Below are 26,500 nucleotides of genomic sequence, written 5' to 3'. Positions count from 1 at the left end.
TATTGTAAATCACTTCAGACCCTTGTGGGAATTTAGCAGTACAGACTAATCTGATTAGATTAGATAAAGAAATCTACCACATTAGCATCTAACTTTTAATAAGACAGCTATGATGAGGAAAATGGCAAAAAAAAAAAAAATTAAAAGCTAAACCTTTTCAGCTATTCTTTTAAGAGTTAAATCAGGCATGGACACTGTTTCAAAATAAAATCTTAGAAGCCCAGAACAGGATGTATTCCACATATTAGAAAGGTAGAATGAAGGCCAAAAGACAACTGGAATTGCTAAAAGGCGAGATGAAGATAGGATATATAAGCCAAAAAAGAATCTTTCAAAAAATGGAAACAGAATCTGAACAAAAGAAAACTAACAGAAAACAGCATAAGCACTGGCAAGTTAGATGAAAAGCACTGATAAGGAAGGCTAGAAGAATTTGAAAAGAACCTGGCCAAAAACAAACTTTCAGGTACACCAGCAACAGAAAGCATGTGAAGGATTCAGCTTGACCATTAAACTACCAATGAGAAAATAGGGGATCTCAAAGAACAGGCCATAGTGTAAAGACTAAATGAATGCTTTGCTTCAGTCTTTACTAAGGAGAATATAAGACAGCTATTGATGCCAGAAATAGTATTTAAAAAGTGACAACAAAATAGAGGAACTAAATCAAATCTTGTGAACCTGGAAGATGTAATAGGCCAAAGTGGAAAGCTAAGGAGCAGCTAATCACATGGATCAGATGGTATACTCTCCAGGGTACTGAAAGAACTACACAAAAAATGGAAAAAATTGCTATTCAGTTGGGTACTTTCCAAAGGGTTCCAGGAAACTATAGATTGGTGAGGTAGACATCAGTGCCAGGCAAAATGGTACAGACTGTCAAGGAATAAAATTACTGAATACAGATAAAACATGGTTTACTACGACACTGGTAAGGCAAGGCTTCTGTTAGCTAAATTTATTTGCTACATTTTTTGAAGACAAGAATGAACATGTGGATAAAGGTGAGCTGGCTGATATAGTATTTATGAACATTCAAAAAGCTTTCAACGGAGTCCCTCAAACTCCTGAAGAAATTAAAAAGCAATGGGATAGGAGGCAATGCTCTTTTGTGGACTAAGAACTGATTAAGAGAAAACAGAGCAGGGTTAAATGGACAATTTTCTCAATGAAGGAAGGTGAACAGTGGAGTACCACAGGAATTTTTATTGCCACCAGTGCCTTTTAACATATTTTACATGATCTGGAAATAGGAATGACAAGTGAACAGATTAAAATTTGCAGAAGACACAAAATTATTCAAAATTGTTAAATCACATGTGGGCTTTGAGAAATTGAAGAAGGACCTTGGGAGACTGGAAGGCTGGGCATCCAGATAAATTAAATTTAATGTGGGTAACGGTAAAGTGATGCATATTGGGAAGATAAACCAATTTACAGCCGCATGATGCTATGTTCCATATTAGGAGTTACCACCCAGGAAAAGGATCTAAGTGTCATTGAGAACTAGCTTGAAATCTTCTGTTCCTTGTGCAGCAATGGCCAAAAAACACAAAATACGGTGTTAGGAATCATTAGGAAAGGAACAGAGAATATCATAATGCCTCTGTATAGCTCCATGGTGAGACTACACCAAGTATGTGTAATTCCGATCACTGCCATCTCCAAAAAAGATATAGCAGAATTAGAAAAAGTATAGAGAAGGGCAACCACAAATCAATTGTACTTTTAGAAAGTGTGTACAAAAACTAGGGGGCACACCATGAAATGATACAGGTGTACATTTAAACACAGGAGAACTTTTTTTTCACAATATACAGTTAAGCTCTGTTACTAGTTGTCAGAAGATATGGTAAAAGCAGTTAATGTAGCTCTATTTTAAAAACTTTTCTTTCTGGAATGTATCCAAACAAGTCCATAATCTTAAGGTAGACCTGGTGAATGTGTACTCAGAATCCAAAATAGAACTCTTGTTTGATACAGATATGAAAGATACAGAGCAGAAGTGCATTAAAACAAACAAAAAAACAACTAAACTAACCTCTTCTTTTTAAATTTAAGTGGAAAGAGGGTCGTACTATCATATAACCTTTCCCATAGGATAAGTACATAAGTAATGCCACACTGGGAAAAGACCAAGGGTCCATCGAGCCCAGCATCCTGTCCACGACAGCGGCCAATCCAGGCCAAGGGCACCTGGCGAGCTTCCCAAACGTACAAACATTCTATACATGTTATTCCTGGAATTGTGGATTTTACCTTAGTCCGTTTAGTAGTGGTTTATGGACTTATTTTTAGGAAACCGTCTAACCCCTTTTTAAACTCTGCTAAGCTAACCGCCTTCACCACGTTCTCCAGCAACGAATTCCAGAGTTTAATTATGCGTTGGGTGAAGAAACATTTTCTCCGATTTGTTTTAAATTTACTACACTGTAGTTTCATCGCATACCCCCTTAGTCCAAGTATTTTTGGAAAGCGTGAACAGATGCTTCATATCCACCTGTTCCACTCCACTCATTATTTTATATGCCTCTATCATGTCTCCCTCAGCCGTCTCTTCTCCAAACTGAAAAGCCCTAGCCTCCTTAGTCTTTCTTCATAGGGAAGTCGTCCCATCCCCGCTATCATTTTAGTCGCCCTTCGCTGCACCTTTTCCAATTCTACTATATCTTTCTTGAGATGCGGCGACCAGAATTGAACACAATACTCAAGGTACAATGATGCCCAATTTCAGTAGAGCTCACCAGAAGTACAAGTTACTGAATATTAGAGGTGTGTCCTCGCATTGCATGTGGTGCCAGTGAGGCTTCATATAACTTGAAGATCAGTTGCAAAAACACTAGAGTAGAAGTTACTTACTATTGCATATAATACTGACGGGCATACATTTGCTGCCACCACATCATCTGCATTGGACTGAATACAGGGTATGCAGAAAATCCAGCAGGCATCATTTGTCCAGGAAGCTGGTTGCCTACATGCCTACAAACCAAACAGAATAATCATTTACCAGACATATTATATAGATTCAATGTATTTGAGATAGCACAACATTTTTTCACCCACAATTCTGGACAATGTTTCTAATTGTGTGAACCAAACACAATCCAGCGCTCTTTACAACAAAACCAACAATCAGTCCTATCCTTCAAAGTTATTCACTTAGAAATTATTAGGGAAAAAGTTTTTTGTGTGTTTCTGGGCTCTCTCTCTGGATCACTCTCCCTGCATCACTGAGACTGAACAATCATTGGAAGTTTCCAAAAAGAAATTAAAACCGTTCCTTTTTTAAGGATGTATTTAATTAATTATAAGGGTTTCAATTTTCAGCCCCCTTCCTGATGACTGGGAAAAAAAAGTCACTGCTGATTGTTTTTTTTTTTTTTTTGCTTTACTATTGATTATTATTCTATTTCCTTTCTATTCTTTTGCTGCTGTTTTGTACTGTAAACTGCTCAGAAAGCCCACTACTTGGGGCAGTATAGCAAAGATACTTACCTGTAGCAAACATTCTCCGAGGACAGAAGGCTATTCTCACATATGGGTGACATCATCCACATCACCCGGTGTGGAACGCTTTTACATCTGTCTTTAAGAGCTCATGAAGCGCTCCCACCATATGTGCAAGTGCTTTTCACCCACTGCAAGAGCACGGGACCATAAATACAATAAAATAGCTACACAAGACAACTCCAAGGGGAGTGTGGGAGGATATGTGAGAATTAATGGCCTGCTGTCCTCGGAGAACACCTGCTACAGGTAAGTTTTCTTCGATTTCTCCGAGGACAAGCAGGCCATGTTATTCTCACATGTGGGAATCCATAGCTAGGATAATAGGAATTCACAACAGCGAGTTCCAATTCAAATTAACCCAAAACTATATACAAACTGTTTGAGAGTGCAGCCTGGAATAGAACAAAACGGGCCTAAGAGGGTGGAATTGTATTCTAGACCCAAAACAAACTGCAGAACTGTCTGTCCAAACCGACTTTTGCTCAAGGCAATAGTGAGACATGAATGTGTGGACTAAAGACCATGTTACGAGACTGAACCTTGACATGACCTTCAAGAGTCAGCCCAGCTTAGGCATAAGTGAAAGAGATGCAATCTGCCAGCCAACTGGAGATTGTGTATTACCCAATTGTGACCCCCATCCTGTTGGGATCAAAAGAAACAAAGCTATGTGGACTGTCTGTAGGGCCTAGTCCACTACAGATAAACGACCAATGCTCACTTGCAATCCAAGGTGTGCAGTGTGCATTCACCAGGATATATGTGAGGTTTGGGAAAGAATGCTGGAAGGATAGACTGATTTAGATGGAGCTCCAACAAAACCTTTAGCTAGAAACCTATGGTGCGTGTGGAGAACTACTCTGTTATGCTGGAATTTTGTGTAAGGTAGATCCGCTACTAAAACCTGAAACTCACTGACCCTGCGAGTTGAAGTAACAGCCAACAACAACAAGACCTTCTACGTCAAGTACTTCAGTGGACAGGAATAAAATGGCTCAAAAGGAGCTTTCATCAGCTGGACGAGGATGACGTTGAGGTCCTATGACACTGGTGGAGGTTTAGCAAAACATAAGCAAAAGATTTGCAATTTAGTCATAGTGCCAGAAAACAAGCAGTCAGCTTTATTAGAACAGTCACACGACATGGCCACATTTTGCCCATAGGTTGCATCAGGGGTAGGAACTAATATTAAAACATTCAAATTAAAAATATATAAATCATAAAAATTAAATACCCATATAAATAACATCGGTATCAAAATTATATAAAAAAGTATGCATGTTGTATTTAAAACTAAAAGCTTCAAATAAAAGCCATCAAAACCAAATCGATATAAAATCATACATAAAAACACAAACAAAAGTGCCTTATAGAGCAAAAAATCTCAGAAAATCTCACAGGCAACGCCCATGCTGAGTGACCACTCTTGCAGTTGCTTGACCCTGCTCAGTCTGTTGGCCAGGATATTGGATTTGGCAGCCAGATACGTGGCTCTAATAACTCTCATATCCTGGACAGCCTCCTGATACAGAGGGCATGTTCCGGTACCTCCCTGCTTGTTGGTGTAATACATTGCAGCCTGATTGTCCATTTGGACGAGTACAATTTGGTTTTACAGCCTCTCTCTAAAAGCCTTTAGAGTGTTCCATATTGCCCACAGCTCCTGAAGGTTGATGCGAAGATCTGTCTCCTGAGCTAATCAAGCACCTTGCGTGTGAAGATCAACCAAGTGAGCTCCCTACCCCAAGTGGGATGCATCCCACCCCCCCCCCCCCTTTCCCATCTTCTCTGGAACAAGGAAATACCTGGAATAGAATCCTTTCCCTTCTTCCCTTGGTGGAACGGGTTTAACTGCATGAGCTTTTTAAAGGGCAGAGAGTTCCTCTCCAAGTACCTCCTTGTGCTGAGAGCCGAAACAAGATGTTCTTGGTGGTCCGATGCCTATGTAGGGCCTAACTGCATGGGCTGAGGGGAGACATGATAGAAGATTGGAACAGGTAGATGTGAATCGCTTGTTTACTCTTTCCAAAAATACTAGGACTAGGGGGCATGCAAAAAAGCTACAAAGTAGTACATTTAAAGCAAATCAGAGAAAATATTTCTTCACTCAACGAGTAAACTCTGGAATTCGTAGCCAGAGAAAGTGGTAAAAGAAGTTAGCTTAGCAGGGTTTTAAAAAGGCTTTGGATAATTTCCTAAAAGAAAAGTCCATAAGCCATTATTAAGATGGACTTGGGGAAATCCACTGCATATTCTAGGATAAAGCAGCATAAAATCCGTTTTGCTGTTCTGGGATCTTGCCAGGTACTTGTGACCTGGATAGGCCACTGTTGGAAACAGGATACTGAGCTTGACGGATCTTCAATTTGTTCCAGTATGGCAATGCTTATGTTATCAAGACCTCAACTCAGGCAGAAGGCCTTGATAGGCAGCAGGTAGAGGAATAGCTGGTGCAAGCACCCCTTATGCCAATGCACTTTGCTGGAGCATCCCTGCCAAGTGCTCCTGGAGGGTCAACATCAAGAAAGGCTGGGGTGCCAGTTCAGAGACAGCTGGCTGAACTGCCAGCATCAACTCTGATACCTGGTCCCGGCTGCATGGAAAAACACCCAGCACGCTCCAGCACCTCCCTAATGCTGACCAGTCCTGGGGGCCCTGCATAATGGATAGCCCTGAGGGAGGTGGAGACCTGATCAATACATGCCCACTCCCAGTGTCAGACATTGGTCTAGCATCCATGGGGACAGATGCCAGTGCAAGCGCAGACCCCAAAGTCAATACCGACATCGACAATTTGGACCTGGCTCCAAATATTTTCTCTTCGAGCTTATATGGACAACTGTGTCCTTTTCTACATATGCAAGCAAATAACACAATTATTAGCATTATAGCCTGGCCCCAAACACTGGATACATCAGGAATGGGTGTCAGCACCAGAGATGACCCGATTGCACTGATCACAGAGCTTGAAGCCACTGGGAACATTCAATGACATGGAAGGGAAAACAGCAGTGGCCAAATCAAACAACTCAGTGGTGACAGAAAAAGGGGAAACATCACCAGAACAAATTAAAGGGGAAAAATTCCGGTGATAGCTCAGGCCAAAGAGAGCCTCAAGAGCCCAAGAAAAAATAAGGGAACTTAAAATTAGGACATATGAACTAAAAAAAACTTTAAGGAAAGAAGTAAAAACAATCCCCCAAAAAGGAAAAAAAATACAATAGCTCAGAGAGAAAAATTACACAAGGAGTCGTAAGCAACACAGTCTCTCCTCATCGCAGATGGAGAGACTGATTGTTCCATGTTCTTGTGGCAGGCGGGAAGGCACTTGTGCATGAACAGTGGGAGTACAGCGAAGATACTTACCTGTAGCAGGTATTCTCCAAGGACCGCAGGCTTTATATTCTCACAAGTGGGCGACGCATTTGCCAAAGTAAACAAAAGTTTAAGATGTGAACACCTCTCTTTCTAATGGGCAACTATCAACAATATTAAAAAGGGCAGTGGTTCGCCCTCTGCTAAAGAAAAACAACCTTGACCAGACTCTGACATGTATAGAAGGTATTCAAGCAGGGTCTGTGTAGGGCAAAGTAAGGGGGTCTAAGGCCTTACTCTCACACCAGAAGTCAAACTTCCTCCATTTAAAACAGTAAATCTTTCCTGGAAGCCAGCAAGACTTGAGAGACACCCTCCAAAAGACCCAAGGAAGCAAATTCTAGGCTGTCAAAATCCAAACTGTGAGAGCTAGAGACTGGAGGTTGGGATGTCTAAGTGACCCCTCTTTTTGTGTGATGAGTGTCAATAAACACTCCAATCTCCACGGTTCTTCAGAGGATAATTCCAGAAGAAGAGGGAACCATATCTGCCATGGCCAGTACAGCGTGATCAGTATCATGGTTCTGTGGTCTTGCTTGAGTTTCAACAAAGTTTTTCCTACTATAGGTATTGAAGGATTCGTATACAGGAGACCTGTCCCCTAATTGAAGAGGAAGGCATCTGATGCCAGTCTGCCATGGGCCTGAAGCCTGGAACAAAACTGGGGGACCTTGTGGTTAATCTGAGTGGCAAAAAGATCCACCGAGGGGGTGCCCCACGCTTGGAAGATCTTGCAGGCTATGCCCAATTGAGAAACCACACATGGCTGCATTATCCTGCTCAGTCTGTCAGCCAGGGTATTGTTTTCACCCGCCAGATAAATGGTTCGAAGGAACATGCCCTGTTGGTGAGCCCAATGCCACATCCGAATGGCCTTCGGTGCCCCCCTGCTTATTGGTGTAATACATCACAACCTGACTGTCTGTTTGGATGCGAACAATTTGGTGAGATAGCCGATCTCTGAAAGCCTTAGAAATGCTAAATAGTAGTAGTAGTAGCCTTTAGAGCATTTGAAATTGCCCGAAGCTCCAGGAGGTTGACCTGAAGATTCATTTCCTGGGAGGACCAAGCATTTTGACTGTGAAGCCCATCTATATCAGCTCCCCATCCTAGGAGAGACGCATCCATCGTCAGCACTTCTTGAAGCTGAAGAATTTGAAATGGAAGTCCCAGAGTCAAATTGGATGGAATTGTACACCAATGAAGAGAGCATACAAGCTCTGGAGATAGTTGGATGACATCTTCTAGACTCCCTGTGGCTTGATACCACTAAGAAGCCAGGGTCCATTGAGCTGATCTCATGTGAAGACGTGTCATGGGTGTAATTTACACTGTGGGAGCCATGTGGCACAACAATTTCAGCATCCGCCGAGCTGTGACATACTGAGAGGCACGAACTTTGGAAGCCAGCGAGACAAGATTCTCCGGTCTCGTCGCTGGGAGGTAGGCTCGAACCCTCTGTGTTGAGCAGGGCTCCTATGAACGCCAATCACTGGACTGGGTGGAGATGGGGTAGTTTAAAAATGAACCCAAGAAGCTCAAGGACCAGAACAGTTATCCTCATGGACTCCTGAGCACCCTTCTCTAAGGTGCTCTTCACCAGCCAATTATCGAGATATGGGAACACATGGGCTCCCAGTCTATACAGCAATGCTGCAACTACTGCTAGACACTTGAAGACCCTGGGAGCTGAAGTGAGGCCAAAAGGCAACACACGGTACTGAAAGTGATGTATTCCCAGTCGAAATCAAAGACACTTCCAATGGGCTGGAAGTATTGGGATGCGAGTATACACATCCTTTAAGTCCAGAGAGCATAGACAATCATTTTTCTGAATCATTGGGAGAAGGGTGCCCAGGGAAACCATCCTGAACGTTTCCTGGACTACGAATTTGTTCAGGGTCCTTAGGTGGGACGCATCCCCCCCCCCCCCCCCCATTTTCTTCTCCTCAAGGAAGTACCTGGAATAGAATAGTAACATAGTAAATGATGGCAGAAAAAGACCTGCATGGTCCATCCAGTCTGCCCAACAAGACAAACTCATGTGTGCTACTTTTTGTGTATACCCTACTTTGATTTGTACCTGTCCTCTTCAGGGCACAGACCGTATAAGTCTGCCCAGCACTATCCCCGCCTCCCAACCACCAGCCCCGCCTCCCACCACCGGCTCTGGCTCAGACCGTATAAGTCTGCTCAGCACTATCCCCGCCTCCAGCTCTGCCACCCAATCTTGGCTAAACTCCTTAGGATCCATTCCTTCTGAACAGGATTCCTTTAGGTTTATCCCACGCGTGTTTGAATTCTGTTACCGTTTTCATTTCCACCACCTCCCGCGGGAGGGCATTCCAAGCATCCACTACTCTCTCCGTGAAAAAATACTTCCTGACATTTTTCTTGAGTCTGCCTCCTTTCAATCTCATTTCATGTCCTCTCGTTCTACCGCCTTCACACCTCCGGAAAAGGTTCATTTGCGGATTAATACTTTTCAAATATTTGAACGTCTGTATCATATCACCCCTGTTTCTCCTTTCTTCCAGAGTATACATGTTCAGGTCATCAAGTCTCTCCTCATACATCTTGTAATGCAAATCCCTTACCATTCTCGCAGCTTTTCTTTGCACCACTTCAATTCTTTTTACATCCTTCGCAAGGTACGGCCTCCAAAACTGAACACAATACTCTAGGTGGGGCCTCACCAACGACTTATACAGGGGCATCAACACCTCCTTTCTTCTGCTGGTCATACCTCTCTCTATACAGCCTAACAACCTTCTAGCTACGGCCACCGCCTTGTCACACTGTTTCGTCGCCTAGGATCCTCAGATACTATCACCCACTAGCTTCCTCAGATCCTTTTTCATGTTTTCCACTCCCTCCCAGGTGTCCACTCTGTTGCATATCTTAGTATCATCCGCAAATAGGCAAACTTTACCTTCTAACCCTTCGGCAATGTCACTCACAAATATATTGAATAGAATCGGTCCCAGCACCGATCCCTGAGGCACACCACTACTCACCTTTCCCTCCTGTGAGCGAATTCCATTCACCACCACCCTCTGGCTTCTGTCCGTCAACCAGTTCCTAATCCAGTTCACCACTTCAGGTCCTATCTTCAGCCCATCCAGTTTATTTAAGAGCCTCCTGTGGGGAACCGTGTCAAATGCTTTGCTGAAATCTAAGTAGATTATGTCCATAGCTCGTCCCTGATTCAATTCTCCTGTCACCCAATCAAAGAACTCAATGAGATTCGTTTGGCACGATTTCCCTTTGGTAAAACCATGTTGTCTCGGATCTTGCAACTTATTGGCTTCCAGGAAATTCACTATCCTTTCCTTCAGCATCGCTGAATCCCTGCCATTCTTCCTCTGGTGGAAAGGGTTCGATCACATAGGCCTTTAGAAGGGCGGAACGTTCCTCTGCAAGTACCTGCCTGTGTTGAGAACTGAATGAATGAGCTCTTAGTGGGCCATTTGGATGTTTTAGATGCCAATTGAGGATGTATCCAAGACAGACTGACTATCTGAAGATCGGTCGGAGGATACAAGAGGCCACCTTTGGTGTAAAAAATTTAGCCTCCCCCTGACCGGCAAGTCACCCAGGATGAACACTTACTAAGGCTATGCTCTGCTGGAGCCACTCAAAAGCTTGTCTCTTGCTTTGACTGGGGAGCAGCAGGGCCTCAGGGGCGATGTTACTCACAGTCATTCAGTAACTTATGCCATTACTTGATAACCGGTACAAACAGATACAAAAATTTTCAACAGAGGACAACAGAGGTCTAAAGTTATGGTGGATAGAATAATGCTGGTTCCACAAATTGAAATCATTAGAACCAAGTGGATTGAATATCTCAGTTGAATGGGCCGCCTTTTTCTAACAATTGACATTGTCCAGCATCATGTCGTGGGACAATCTGAATCAATTAGAAACCTGACAGAATTATGAAGGTATGGCATCTTGTGTCATATTTTTTTGTTTCTTTGTACTGGGTATCAATAATGACATGAGCTATTGAATGACTAAGTAACATCACTACTGTTTTTCCAGAAATTGTTCATCTTTAGTACATATTTCGACTATTTTTCTCTTTGCAGAGTTTAGCACACATGAGTAAATTTCCCTGAAGAAGCCACAAGGTGAAATGGGAACCCCGTTGGGATTTACGAAAGTTAAATGCACAGTACCACAACAATTATTGTTTATGTCTTAAAAAGATTTAAAAAAAAAAAAAAAGAAAAAGTGATGACCAAATTAAAATACTAAACAACGTTGAAAATTGAGAGATTTTTGGCCAATGACTGTATATGTCTGTTGTGACTATAGCCATCTGTGAAAAATACAAGTCCACAGACCCCTTTCTGAGGTCTTTGCCTCCTTTTTTCATTAAGATTTTGAACAGGTTTTGATTCAGGATATGTCATTAATATTCAATCAACAAGTCTTTTGTTAGTGTTTAAGCAAATGGATGTTTGAATGAATGCTCTTTTAGTGATTTCAGTTTAGTAATCTAAAATATCAGACAACCAACAAAACTTAAATGTTCTCATTTTGTTAGGAGGCCAATGCAACTACGACTGCCACAAAATTTAAGGTCAGTCACTGCCATTACTGCCTTTAATTTTATTTATGTTTAATTTTAAAATATATAACCTGCTCTATCTAAAAATTCTAGGCAGGGTACAAAAAACCACATACAATAAAATTAACATAAAGGAACAAAACAAAATCTAGTCATCCTTACAAACCATTTTACTGTCAAAGTCTTCCACCTTTAAAATGTCAAATACCATTATAAGCTTGCTGAAACAGAAATGTTTTAAGGGATTTCTTAGAGACTTAAACTTTTAACTGATCTCATATTAGTGAGGAACGTTTTCCATAACTTTGGACCCACAATGTAGAAAAATGGAATTCCAATATTCATCTAACTTGACCAAATGAAGGAACATCCAGTCTAACATCTGATGCTGATCAAAGAGGCCTACATGGAAAATATGTACGTTTAAGCTTGAAACAACAGAAACTACAGCATTATTAGTAACAATTTTGAAAATTAGAAAGAATTTTATTTCAAATTCACCATTTTATCAGTAACCAGTGAAGATAGATCAAGGTAGAATTAATATGATCAAATCTGAAATGTCCAAAAACATGAGGGAGACAACTGCCATCATATACAGGGTTTATTTATAAAGCGTCAGTAGATGATTTGACACAGCACTATGTTTCAGCCAAAGTGCCTGCATCAGGAGTCTAAAACACAAACATACCAATATATAAATAAATCCATATATAAATGAAAATATGTAGGTTAAAAGTACCAATTAAATATTTGTATTTAAATAATATTAAAAGTAAAATACAAAACAAATTAGGATATTATACATACGCCAAATAAAAAATCAAAATACACCAATACATGCCAGTATTGGTGTATTTGATTTTTTTTTATTTGACGTATGACATCCTAATTGTTTGTATTTTACTATTTAAATACAAATATTTGATACATTTAACTTACATACTTATTTATATATTGATTTATTCATATGTTTTTTTTATCTTCTTGTGATATGATGGTATGTTAGTATGTTCAACCACCTTGAGTGAATTCCATCAAGAAGGCGGTAAATAAATTAAATAAAATTTGTGTGTTTTAAACCCCTGAGGCAGGTAGTTTGGCCAAAACACAGTGCTATGTCAAGTTGTCTGACACTAAGAATAAACCCTGCATATGACAGCAATTGTCTCCCTCGTATCTTTGGCTATGTCCTGTTGACTACTCTACTTTTTTTGTTTACCTTTCTACGTTTGTAGTGATCCCTGTTCCTCCACTTTTGTGGTTGATCCTCAAATTTAGAAACGCATTTTCAGCTATTTGCAATGGTCTAAATAATGATTTGGGTAAACCTAAAAGAAAGAGTTCACAAGACACTGTACCACATTTCTAAAATTGTAAGGACTCAAGTAGTCCTTTAAACTGCAAACAATATGCATCTATGAAAAACTTTCTGCACTCTTTCTACATAGACATGCACTTTTTTTTTTTTTTTTCAGACAAAAAAACCATCCAAATCACACCAAGATATCGAATGTCGGAATCTGAACCTCATCAACAGTGAAGAAGGGAAAAATTAGGTAGTATTTAACCAGATATCAAAATTTGAACGTTGGCCATTTTTAGTTTTAAACAATAATTTGCCTTCATCCAAGTACTAACCGATTGTAGGCATAACAATAGTTAGAGCTTTCTTAAGGGGATTTCTGCATATTGAAGCAAATTTGAATATCAGAATATAATCTATATTGTAACCTCAGGCATCCTAAAAGTTTATACAAAGGCAGCATGTACAGGATGAACAACATTGCTGATAGGGCAAAGCCCTGAGGTACGCTATGAATTGCTTTAGAAAAAAAAAAGTCAACTGATGACAACCAATAACTACATAAAAATACCTATCTGCCAAAAAAAACAAACTAATACCATTCTGCCTATCCCAAGGGACTCTAAGGAGTATGTTTCTAAGGTGTTTTAGCGTTTTTAACGTGCCTGTAAATTTAAGGCGCGTTGAACGCTAACGCACCTATACATTTCTATGGGCGCGTTAGCGTTTAACTCGCATAAACCATTTATGTGTGCTAAAAACGCTAACGCGCCCATAGTGCCGCTTAGTAAACACAGGTCTAAATCATACAATCTTGTTGAGGCGTTTAGAGAGTCAAAAGCAGCAGAGATATCAAGACTAACAAATAAGCATGACAGGCCTTTATCAAAACCTAGTTTCTTTTCCAAAGCCACACTACAGATTCTCGGTGCAGTAAATGAGAGAAAGCTCATTCAATTCCTATGGGCTGCCTCTCATTAGCTGCACAGGAATCGCTAGAGCGGCTTTGTAAAACAAGCCTTACATGTGTTACACCAAATATACACAGCTTTCCAGATGCTGCCTCCCCCCTCCCCATCTCTAGAGAGGCACATTTAGGAGGGAGTTCTGTAAATAGAACTCAAAAATAAGAGCCAAAAACAACAAAAATTCAACAATAAGTGCTATTCCATGAAGGGCGTACCAGATTTACGCTTGACAAAACCTGGTGTAAATGTTGGCATCTTAGGCGCACTTAGATAAAAATAAAATGATATTTTGAACATTAAAGAGGTTTTTTATGACCTATGATGGAAATGGAGTCAAGCTAATACTGACACAATACTATGAATAACGTGCAGTGCTTTTTTTGTGCCAGTACGGCATACCGGCACCTTTTTTGTAGGTCCCCTCCCCGACCCAGTCCCCACCTGCCTACCAGCTCCGTGCCAACAGGCACCGTGACCCAGCCTTTTAAAAAAAAATCTAAGAAGTGGCGGACTGGTGCCTCGCGTCTGCCTGTAAAAGAAGAAAAATTGCCTCGTTGGCCGGCCTTCCCTCACTGTGTTCCACCTTTGCGGAAATAGGAAGTTACATCAGAGGGCGGGACACAGTGAGGGATGGACGGCCGACGAGGCGATTTTTCTTCTTTTACAGGCAGACGCGAGGCACCGCTTTGCCGTTTCGTAGATTTTTTTTAAGGCTAGGTCACGGTGCCGGGTGGCAGGAGAAGAGGGTCGCAGGCACGGAGCTGGTAAGCAGATGGGGACTGGGTCGGGGAGGGGGAGCAGGGAAACGAGGAGAGTCTCTGGATATGGGTGGGGGACAGGGGGGTTTGCTGGACATGGGTAGATGGCAGGGGGAACGAGGGGGGGTCGCTGGACACGGGTGGATTGAGGGCAGGGGAGAGGAGGGCTGCTAGACATGGGTGGATGGAGGAGAGGGAAGGGAGAAAGAAGAAATGCTGGACATGGATGGAGATGAGGGAAGAGTGAGGAAGGAGATGAGGGAAAAGGAAGAGGAGAAAAACTGCACATGGATGTAGAAAATAGGCCAAAGCTGGATCCACTGGACAGTCAAGTCTGCGGAGGACCCAGCTTTTACTTACGGATGTAGGGCAAGAAATGAAGAAGAAAGGAGGAAAGTAAAGAAATAAATGGAAAGGAAGCCCTGTAAATGGAGTTAAGAGGACAGATAGCAGCAAAATCAGATACTGAGCCAGCATGATCTGAAAAACAAAGTCAACAGACAACAAAGGTAGAAAAAAATCATTTTAGTGTCTGGAATATGTCCAATTTGAGAATTTACATCTGCTGTCTTATTTTGCACTGGGTATACTGGAGCTGTAACAGCTTACAGAAATTTATATTGAAAAAAAAATCACGTTATTTTTTTCTCCTATACTAGTATAATATTATCAATGATGTCTGTTTATATGCGCTATGGCTGGTATAAGGGGTGTGGCAAATGTGGGTATGGCTATAATAGGAGTGGAGTCATATGTGGTGATTCCGCCCACAATGAGTACTGGCACCTTTTTTCTACAAAAAAAGCACTGATAAGGTGTCACAGCAGACTATGATTCTAAGCTAATTCCCTGACATCTTAGATCTTAGCACCAAGAAGACAGCACACTTCCTAAGACATCATGTCTGGTCAGCGGATAACTGCAAGCCTCAGGAGAGAGTCGCCAGCCACCACTATCTTTCTCTTCCTAGTGGTCACCAATTTGATATCTTTGGGTTTTTTGAGCGCCAGTTCTTCCTGTTTCTGAGATGTTCTTGCTTCCTCCTCCTCCAGGGATGCATACCATTTCTTCTGCTTGAGGGAACATGGGGTCAGGGTGTCTATTCTGCAGGCTCTGGTGATCTGTGTCCAACTGTCCTCTTTTCTTGAATCCTGCCATATCAAGTCTGGCTTCTATCCAGGAAACGGTGGCTTATAAGGGACTCACTGAGTTTCTGCTTTCTCACTCTAGCGGTGTGTATAGATATGAATTAAAATTATATGCTGCAGTAGTCAGATGGGGCATGGGTGTGGTACATTGGATCTTACTCTGTTTTTGCAAGGCCATACTGAAGAATTCCAGAAAGCACCAGTCTATGCACCAGTGATGTCACTGGAAAAAAATATATCTCTGCCTCCATTTGCTGACAGGAGAGCAAAGGAATAAAATCCTAAATGTTTAGACTGATATGGCAGAAACGATAAGGAAATCTCACCCCCCTCCCCCAACTTTTTCTTCTTCTTTTTTTTAATACAAAGAGGGATAATACGTCCATTCTTCTCCAGTCCTCTAAAACCGCATGCATCTTCAATGAATTGTTGGATAATATTGTCACTTCCACTGCTATGATCTGTTCAAATTTAACATCCATTACCTCACCCATGTGTTTTGCAATTCCATTCAAACACTCTCCTTTGTAAAGAAGGTAGTTTGTGCTCATCTAGCAGACATACTTCTGTCATACATTTAGACCTTTCCTCAAACCTTTATTCAGGGAACAGATTTGTTCAGTATTCCTGGTTTGTTTGTTTTTTAACTTGTCACACTGCACACTTTTTCACTTCTCAGTCTTGCATTCCCACCTCTGCAAAATACAGCTAAAACAGCTGGCATCCTGCTTTCCTTAATTTATGCTTTAGTTATCTTTGCTGCCTTAGGCTAGAAACCACTTGCTTCAGCTTCTCAAACTCGCTTTCCCATCTGAGATCCCTTGTCCCTTCTGAATGCTAATTTCTACTTTTACCTATTCAACCACCTCTTTCAAAAAGTTATACTTATCATTCTAATATGAGATTTATTGTCCTTATAATGACTCCTTTTACTAAGATACTATCCAACAATATAATTTAAAGTGCAATGAAATGAAGACAAGGGGTTCTGGTCAGTTTTCTATCAATGGAGTAGGAGGAGTCCGAAAAGATTGGCCAAAACTGAAAGATTTTAAAGGGGGTAATTCTGTAACAGGTTCCCCTACTTTCCTTTATAGAATACTAGCAAAGTAAAATACACAAGTATAATTTAAGGACAAACACTTATACCAGCACATATATGCCATTATTCTAAACATTTAAGTGCATGAATTGGCACATAAATGTTAGCACCCACTTTAAAATCAGTCCCTGCTTGTTTTACTGCAGTTAAACTTTTATGCTCACAGAAAGGATGCAGTTTTGAGCAAAATGCATTGGTGGTTAGGGAACATTTCCTCCAACTCCAGCAAAATTTGATTTCTCCTTGTATAGGGTTTTTTTTATGGTTTGTTTTGTTAAAAAAGAAAAAAAAAAATCAATAAACCCACTCCCAAACCTATAAAAAGCAAGCAAATAGCAGTGCTGGAATGACAGCTAAAGAGGAATCACTTACCCCTGCATTAAGTTCTGGAAAGAGTGGCTGTGCACAGGATTGCTCTGTGTTTGTATAAGGTTACGTTGTCTCAGCCCATCTGAACTAGAACCACTAGATGTTGTCAAAACTTCTTGGCTCACAGACGAATTTGATGATCTTGGATGTTCTGAATTCTTAAAAAATTTAAGACATTTTACTAAGCCATTAATTGTTAAATGATTTTGGGCCCCTTTAACCAACCTGCAGTAAAAGGGGGCCCATGTTGCCATCGGCCCAAGCCCCCTTTTACCACAGCAGGTAAAAGGCATTTTGTTTAGTTTTAAAGGAAATGGCTATGTGGCAAGTTAACCACTTGCCGCACGGCCATTTCTCAGGGGATCCCTTACCGCCACCTACTGCCGGGTAAGCCCCGGCCCAGAAAACTTTTTTTAAAACAGTGCGCCAGAAATGGCACGCAGAGGGGGCAGGCACTACCGCTGGGGTCCTGTGGTACTCCAGCGGTAGTGCCTGATTGGTGCGCACCAACACCATTGTAAAAAGACCCCTTAGTGAATAGGCAAATGAAATAAGACCCATTGACAGATATAAGTTTTAAGGTAAGGGTTCTCATGCCAGTCCTTTAGGCCACATCAGGTGGTCTTGTTTACTGAGTAAGCAAAATATGTAAGCCATCACAGGTTCTCAAAATGAATATATATGCAAACATTTTGCATATTCATAGCGGATATCCTGATAAGCAGACCTGGTGAGGGTTGAAAACCAGTGCTTTAAAGCCACAGAAGCTGTGTACAGGTCTAGAGCTGGCAAAAAATAAATGGTCTTTTATAAATAATGGTAACGAGTTCTAATTAATATTGATTTTTATTATTTACATATAGTACCAGGGTACATAGCACTAAACAGGATAACTCACATGGTTACATGGCCCTGCTCTATACATCTACACTAAATTTTGAAAATGGGGGGGGGGGGGGTTATTTTGAAAGCTGGTTTTCAGAGACAAAATAGATTTTATCCATGTAGATTGGTGATTTGGAAATTACTTATACTTAAGTGCAGAAAAAGTTCATGCATTGCTTTACATCTACAACATGCACACTTTCACCTGCATTATCAAGAGGCATTCTTGAGGGTGTAGGTCAGAGGAGAACATTAACAAGTGCAGAATGCATTTTTTAAAATCTACATCCATTACTTTCCTTCAAATTTTTGCATGGACATAAAGAACACAAATAAGTAGCTACTTTGAACCCATGGCAATCCAAGCAAGAATTGTTGGTGTAAACTCTAGCATTTGCACCAATGTGGGCAGTTTGATTACTGTCCCCAAAGAAGTGACTTGCTGGAGACAAATTCAGTGTTATTAGGCTCAATCCATAATACCCAATTTCATAACTCTGTGCTCTAATCATTATACACCTAAGTGGTAATTCATTCCAAGCTGTGTGTAATGATTAGAGGACAGAGCTCTGAAACAACAACCTGAACAAAAATCGTGTTATTTAGGAGTTGAGGAATATTATCATGCTCTTTGTAAATCTGGAGCAGCCTATTACTGTCACATGAACATCTTGTAGGTGGGGAGAATATTTTGCAAAGGATTGCTTTACTTCTATATTTATTTTACCCGCACTAGAATCATAATAAGCATCTGTTTAAAAGGAAAGGTCTCAAATATCAAAATATAAAAACAAAAGTCAAGTTTTGTAGCTCTTTGCTATTCTGATTTTTTTTTTGTAAGTACAATTAATGGAGTCACATGATGAAGGTAGTTTGTTTGTTTTGTCTTTTCATCCACCTCATGCAGATGCTGGTTTGATGGCCAAAGAGTGAGAAAATGCTTAAAATCTTATAAATGGTGAAATAGTATTGTTGTTTACCTATAAGTTTTCCTGAGAAAATAAGATTGACATCATACACTTGTCTGACTAATCACACATCATCAGGGTAGTTCTGAGCTTCTAAATACAAGTTCTGATCATATGCTGGTCTTCCCATGTCCAGCACACTCCTCAGCATCTCAGTTCATTCCATACCTCAACAACAGAATGTAACTCTCAGGAAGGTGGGAAGAATTGCATTTCTGGTCAAACCCCTCTATGCAAAACATCTGTTCAGGAAAGGCATTATTGTCATGGCTCTACATATGATATCCAGAGAAGCAGACTTCAGGACAGAGACAGTAGCTACTGTGGCTCAGATTTGATGAGATTTCACTTTATTTTACTGATTCGAGTGCCATCAGTTTGTTTATAACAGAACTGGATGCAGAATGCTAGCCAGTTTGCCAAAGTTCATTTGGCTTCTGGAATGCCAACTTTGCTTGTTTGTCTCCTTTGTCCCTAACGTATATTTTCATGTGGATTCAATTCTTTTAAGGTGGCAAGCGAGAGGGCCTCTCATGTGGATACTTAGTGATTCCAGCATTCTATTTACTTGTTAACATAGAAAGATACTACCCTGGGTAAAAACTAGGATTGAGCTAAAAGAGCTACTTTGTTATGATGAAACAGAGTTTACTACTACTACTACTACTATTTAACATTTCTAAAGCTTGAGTTTAAAGCTCAAGTACCTTGGCTAAATGTCAAGACCTAAAAGTGCTACTAGAAAGACTTTCCAAGTAACATGTGTGAGGGAGGCAGGTTCTGGAGGCTTAAATGGAAACTTCGTAAGAAATGCAAGGACGACACTGGAGGTTCCTGTGTACATAAAATTTCTTCAAGTGTTCTGAAATGCAGAAGTCCTTCCACAGATCAAGCAAAGATAGCAGAAAGGAGAATGTCTTAACCATGGCATGACAGGCCAAGTAAGCACCAAGAAATACTCTTCCATAGAGGACATTTACAGCCCTAGACGACAGGAATGATTTAAGTAGTGCAATATGGTTTCATGTGAACTCCAAAAAGGGCTATTACCATACATGAAGCACTAGATGAAAAACCTCTTCCACTTAAAGGCATACCATAGATATATCTGGTAGATGGTTCCCATGCAGCAATTAATATCTTGAATAAGTATTGGTAGCTGTAGGATGGAGGACTCCACTCTGCTCAAATTTCCATGCTGGGATTTGAGGTTGGGATGAAGAAGGCAGCCCTCATTGAGTGATCAACAATGGAAATATTTGAAACCTGCACAGAGATAAAACTGCAAACCTTGAGTAAAAGGAAACCAGTTCTGATAAAGCCAGTAGGGCAATATGAAAATCACTGTACTTGTCTCTACTGGAACCTATGTAGCATCTTTGCTGTAAGTAGAAGGAGCGGAGAAAATAAGCATAAAGAGAAGACTAAGTCTAGGGAATTACTAGGGCATCTCGACACTCAACCTGTGAGTTGGTTCAAAGGATTCCTGACCACGAGATCATACCAAGTAACTGTTAATGCGACTATCTCAGCACCATGGACACCTGAATGTGGAGTTCCCCAAGGATCCCCCCTCTCGCTGACCCTCTTCAACCTAATGATGATACCCCTCGCCAAGTTACTAGCCAACCAAAACCTCAATCCATACATATATGCAGATGTCACGATCTACATCCCGTTCAAGAATGATCTAAAGGAAATCACCAAAGAGATCAGCCAAAGCTTTCAAATTATGCACTCCTGGGCAGACACATTTCAGCTAAAACTTAACGCAGAAAAAAACACAATGCCTTATACTCACCTCCCAACACAAGTGAATTCACTACCATTACTACACCAAACTTCCCCCTCCCCGTTTCAAAAACTCTGAAAATTCTTGGAGTCACCATTGATCAAAATCTCACACTCGAAAACCACAACTAAGAAGATGTTCCATTCCATGTGTAAACTAAAAAGAGAGTCAAACCTTTCTTCCCAAGGGCCATTTTTCGCCAACTAGTACAATCAATAGTACTATTAAAATGCACTTTACACCGGCTGTAAAGAACAGACCATCAAGAAACTACAAACAGCCCAGAATACCGCTGCTAGGCTCATTTTTGGAAAAACAAAATATGAAAGCACAAAACCACTAAGAAAAAAACTACACTAGCTTCCACTTAAAGAACGTACCACATACAAGACCTGCACGATTGTTCATAAAATCATATACTGAGATGCCCCATCGTACATGATGGACCTCGTTGACCTGCCACCCAGAAATGCTAAAAGATCTGCCCGAACATTTCTTAACCTACACTTCCCCAGCTGTAAAGGAGTAAAATATAAACTAACACACGCGACCAGCTTTTCCTACATAGGTACGCAGGCGTGGAATGCACTCCCAACTCACTTGAAATTGATCAACGAATTAAGTAGCTTCTGCAAATCTCTGAAAACTCACCTCTTTAACAAGGCTTACCAGAAGATCTCATAACTAACCATGACAACTCCTATCTACCTTTATTCAGAAAATATCTATCTATCTATAACTGCTTGACCAGATCCTCTTGTTTTGCTTGACTCTGTATAACATCAATTGTATTTTGTACCCTGGTATGGCGATGCCATAACAGGTCTTTGTAAGCCACATTGAGCCTGCAAACAGGTGGGAAAATGTGGGATACAAGTGCAATAAATAAATAAATAAATAAATAAATAAATAAATAAATAAATAAATAAGAAGAGTGGACTAAAGCCATAACAAAAGTGATCTTTGCAATTTTGCTTTTGTTGCTGGTCTGGGGGGGGGGGGGGGGGGGGGGGAGGAGGCATGATACTGTGCAGAGTTCTCTGATCCAGGGTCTACCTGTGGGTTTGAAGAACTCTGCCACATCTGTCAGCTATTTCATTCTGCATGTTGGGGATATAACCTGTCTGATTTAGATGCAATGGGTGCATCTTTGCTGCTTCCTGGCACAGATAGAAGGGATCCCATTTCTCCCTGCTTGTTGACAAGGCAACTTGGTTATCATTTGCACTAACACTGAACAGTCTTCAAAAAGGTTGAAGCTCCAGATAGCTGAGGCAGAGCAGTTTTTCAGACTCAAGACTTCCACCTCATTCAAGGAACCTAGTCAACGTGGGCTCCCTTATCCTGTGCTGGAAGCACCTCTTTGGAAAGAGTAATATTTGGGTGGGTCAAACTAAACAACTGTTGTCAGGCTGAATTTGGACATCCACCACTGAAGCACAGTTTGTAGAAGAACTCAAGGATGTGGCTTGGTATGCAGGTACTATTAGACATGAGAACCCTTTGAAGCTACCTCACTTTCAGGTAAACATGTACCACAATGGCCATATGACCCAATTATTTGCAAACAGAGCTTGGTCATGACAGTCAGAAATTTAGTTTAATGAACATGAAACATTGCCATCTGTCCACTGGCAGAAAATCTTTTGCATGTATTATGTCCAGAATTCTACCTATGAAACAAAAACTTTGTAGGATGCAAATTGGTTTGTCCCCAAAGGCTGGAGCTAGGTTTTCTGAGGAAGGTGCAAAAAGTCAGCTGTCAAGATAGGATCATCTAATATTCCCCGATTGTTCAGAAGTGTGGCCACTACCCTGAGGCACCTGGTAAAGAATGGGGGTTGAACACAATAGAAGGGCATAAGACAGTAGTTCCCCAAACCTGGTCCTGCATCAAATTTGTTTTGTGTTCCAAGTTTAATGCTAAATTTGAAATGAAATGAATGTGGTGAAGATGATGATTCAATGTAATTCCCCACTCCAGTATCGCCTTTTTTTTTACGTTTCCTTGAGCCTCAACTGATTTTACGATCTATATAATAATGTACTGGCTAATTAAGGGTAAAAGTATTCTCTGGCATCTTCGTAATGAAGTCTATGAATTTCTTCAAAAGCGTGACAATTAAAAAAGTAGATGAGTTTCTTTCATTTTTTAGTACTCCTGAGTAGATGGGGAGCCGTTGCTTTCCTCGTTGATATGACTGTATATTTAAATAAACTTTTCTTACGAGAAGACAGTAATAAATCTGGCATCCAGATGTCAGGCTTTTGAAGCTAAATTGAGTATATTTGAAAATGATTTAGCTAATGGTCAGTTAATACACGTCCAACAAAAAGTAATTCATCCATCATCTCACCTGTTGGGCACTGCTAGATCTTTTGTGCTCCAGCAAAAATTTGAGGAACATTTCCAGGATTTCAAAGGTCTTGAAACCACAGTCCTGTTTGTTGCCAACCCATTTTTAGTTCCTCCAGTTGATGACTGTACTGAAACAGCTGAAACCAAGTTTTATGTTTCACAGGCAGCCCTTTTTTTCAACTGGACTACTGATCTTCAAGCTGTGGATACTATGAGAATAAAGTTTCAAGAAGCGAACACTACAGATTTTGGAGGCAAGTTTGTCAGTGATTCTCAGAATCCAAACAGGCAACTTGCAACTGCTGTATTTGCAATGTTTGGCTCAACATACATATGTGAGTCAACATTTTCAACAATGAACATTATTAAATCAAAATGCAGAAATTTTCTCATGAGCATTTACACTGGGCTTTGAGAATTGCAAACTCATTCTCCAAATTATAAAAACATGTTGAAATTTAAGAACAGGTTTCATTGTTCTCGCTGAGGTGTTACTCCTAAAAGCTTCTTTTACAAAAGATTTAGATGTTAGAATTTTGTGAAAAAATTACCTTTGAAATACAGATTGTATGTAGGGCTGCATTTTTATTAAAAATTTTAAATCGAACAATTGAAGGCATTTTATTCCCCCCCCCCCCCAGCTCCTTATGACGCTGGGCAAGTCACTTAACACTCCAATGTCCCAGATACAAAATAAGTACCTGTATATAATATGTAAACTGCTTTGACTGCAACTACAGAAAGGTGGTATATCAAATCCCATCCCCCTTTCCTTCCCTAAAGGACTGAAATCTCCCTCCTTCCCAACCCCAGATCCAACAACTCTCCTTTTCTCAACCTTCCCTCCCTCTACTCTTCCCCCATGTCCATTCTCTCTCTCTCATGGGTTCCATTATCTCTCTCTCCTCCCTCCCTTCCACCCCCATGAGCAGTGACACAAACTTGGTGGTGAGCAGCACCAAGCTCTTCTCGTAGCTTCTGGAGCTCACTGCCTCAGTCATAGTTTCCATCAGTGATCCCGCCAGCTCTGCAGCTTACATTGCTACCCCCACCCAGGGTTAAGCATCTGCCCTCCCTCTCAATACCCTCACTTATCTACCTTAAAGTTGGTCTTCTGCTGGTCCTGGAAGTGGCAGCATTGCACATATTCTGCATGTGGCCTAAGCTGAAGCTTTCCCTCTGGCTTGTCCTGCCTCCTCTGATATCACTTTCTATTTCTGCCTGGAGGAACAGATCAGAGGGAAAGCTTTGGACCAGGCTGCATATGTGCAATGCTGCTGCTAGCAAGGATCAACAGAAGACCACCTTTAAAAGGTAGACTAGCATGGGTGGGGGGCTGTTGCTGAATAGTGGATGTGAGAAAAGATGTCAGATTGAACCAAGGACAGGGGTTGGAAGTGGAAGTAGTAAAGATATTTTTAGAGAAGGCAGGAAACACTGCAAAAATGATTTAATGCATTAAATCACAGAATTAATTGCAATTAGAGTGCAGCCCCAATTGTATGTGTATATTACGATTAAGTTGTTTTTTTTTTTAAACTCACCATCACATGAGACATGATGCGTTTGTGATAGTTTGAAAATCTCTGCTTTCAGTCAGTCAAAGTTTCTGGACCTCCACTCAAAACATTTGAGTAGCCCTGATGTAGACTGTGGTGGTACAGTGGAGAAGTACTGCAAATTGGAACAGCAGTCTTTAAATTATATTCAGGGTCTCCTTTGCTTTCTCAAAATAAGGCATCTCCAGCACATGGAGTGTCTGCCAGCTTTGTGTGGACAACCAGAAGCATGCAACTATGCAAAACATTTGGTGTCAATGTCGGTAACTGAAATCCTCAAAGAGGTGTCAACTAAGTCATAAGATGCATGCATAAGATGGAACCTATCTGCTTCTATTAAAATGACTGCTAGCTTAAGTCTCTCAACTGGCTTATCCCCAAAGGAACAAACACTGTACCTCTGGAAGATGGCATAAATATCTCATACCACAAAATCAATTTGCACTGCCCTTTGGAACACCTTGTCCACATGCTCCAAGAGCTTAGGATATATAGCAAGAAGTGTGTGAGAATGTGCTGCACTTCCTTGCTTTCTTCATGGCCAATTCTATTACAACAGAGGAGTATTAAGAGTTGTACTTTATATTTCACATTCATCTTTTTGTAAGACAGGCTCAAATAATAAAGCAGAGAGTCTGCCACATATGAAGCTGCTGTTCTTCTAAAAAGGCTATAAATTGGTATAGCAACAGTGCTTTAGAGGGTCTCTAAGAATTTCAAGAGCACAAAAGGCATCTACTAGTACCTCTCTTGCCATGCATTGAATGAATCATGGGTAAAAATGCTCTCATAAGGGAACTTATTGTGAGCTGGAGAGGACAATCAGACAGAGTCCCCAGAGTACTCTTCTACTACATGGGAGAAAAACAAAATCCAGACCTAGAAAGGCCTCTAGAGCTCTTTGCATATTTCATAGGTTGAAGATGTCATGGCAAAGAATGGCATCCTTGAAGGACTGAATCTTAAATAGAAAGTAGGTATCAGAGCATGAGAAGAGCAAGTCTCTCTCTGTGTAGGAGCTAAACTGACAAATCATGATGGCTTAGCACTGGGTTGTAGATAGTGAACATTAAGCAAGTCTGAAGCACCGAAACAGATGGCAAGGAATCAAATGCAATAGTAACTAGGTCTATTCAAGTTGCAATAGTCTCTCTACTTCAGATTCAGAGCTTCATTGAGGTCATTCACTGCCATATCTGATCAATCTTCTCCAGCTCACAGTAGAGTTCTCTTATGAAAGCATCTCCTACAGACACACCCGATATTCCCTACCTTGACAAACTGGCTTCTTGCAGCTTCCTCAGAAAACCCAGCTCTAACCGTCAGGGACAAAATTTGTCTGCTTCAGAGGAAAAAGTGGCTTTATAGTAATATAGTCGACGGCAGATAAAGACCTGTACGGTCCATCCAGTATGCCCAACAAGATGGACTCATTACATATGATATGTGATACTTCATATATATACCTGATCTTGATTTGTCCTTGCCATTTTCAGAGAGACCGTAGAAGTCTGCCCTGCACTGTCCTTATTCTAAAATTTCTGAAGTTGTAATCGAAGTCCCTGAAAAACTCCACTCCAGGCCATCCAAGTCTATCCAGCCATAATTAGGGCACAAAACGTAGAAGTCTGTCCAGCACCGGCCTTGATCTCCAACTTCTGAAGCTGAATCTGTCCAGCCATGATCAGAGCACAGAGTGTAGAAGTCTGCTCAGTACTGGCTTCGTTTCCCAATTACCGGTGTTGCTATCTAATCTCAACTAAGCTTCTTTGGATCCTTTCTTTCTAAGCAGGATTCCTTTGTTTATCCCATGCATTTT

General features: G+C 40.8%; 1 protein-coding gene across 1 annotated transcript in view; it reads right to left on the bottom strand.

Annotated features, from left to right (window-relative positions):
* The window catches only part of HERPUD2 (HERPUD family member 2), a 116,315-nt gene that overhangs the window by 51,490 nt on the left and 38,325 nt on the right, over positions 1-26,500 (bottom strand). Inside the window, exons 5-6 of the mRNA XM_030204253.1 lie at positions 17,122-17,276; positions 2,860-2,982 (exon numbers count right to left, since the gene is read on the bottom strand). Of these exons, the coding sequence (XP_030060113.1) occupies positions 2,860-2,982; positions 17,122-17,276 (278 nt within the window). The remainder of the gene's footprint in view (positions 1-2,859; positions 2,983-17,121; positions 17,277-26,500) is intronic.

Source organism: Microcaecilia unicolor, chromosome 1, assembly GCF_901765095.1.
Source record: "Microcaecilia unicolor chromosome 1, aMicUni1.1, whole genome shotgun sequence".
NCBI lineage: Eukaryota > Metazoa > Chordata > Amphibia > Gymnophiona > Siphonopidae > Microcaecilia > Microcaecilia unicolor.
The sequence above is the reverse complement of the archived record's forward strand: the minus strand, read 5'-3'. Positions and strand labels throughout refer to the sequence as shown.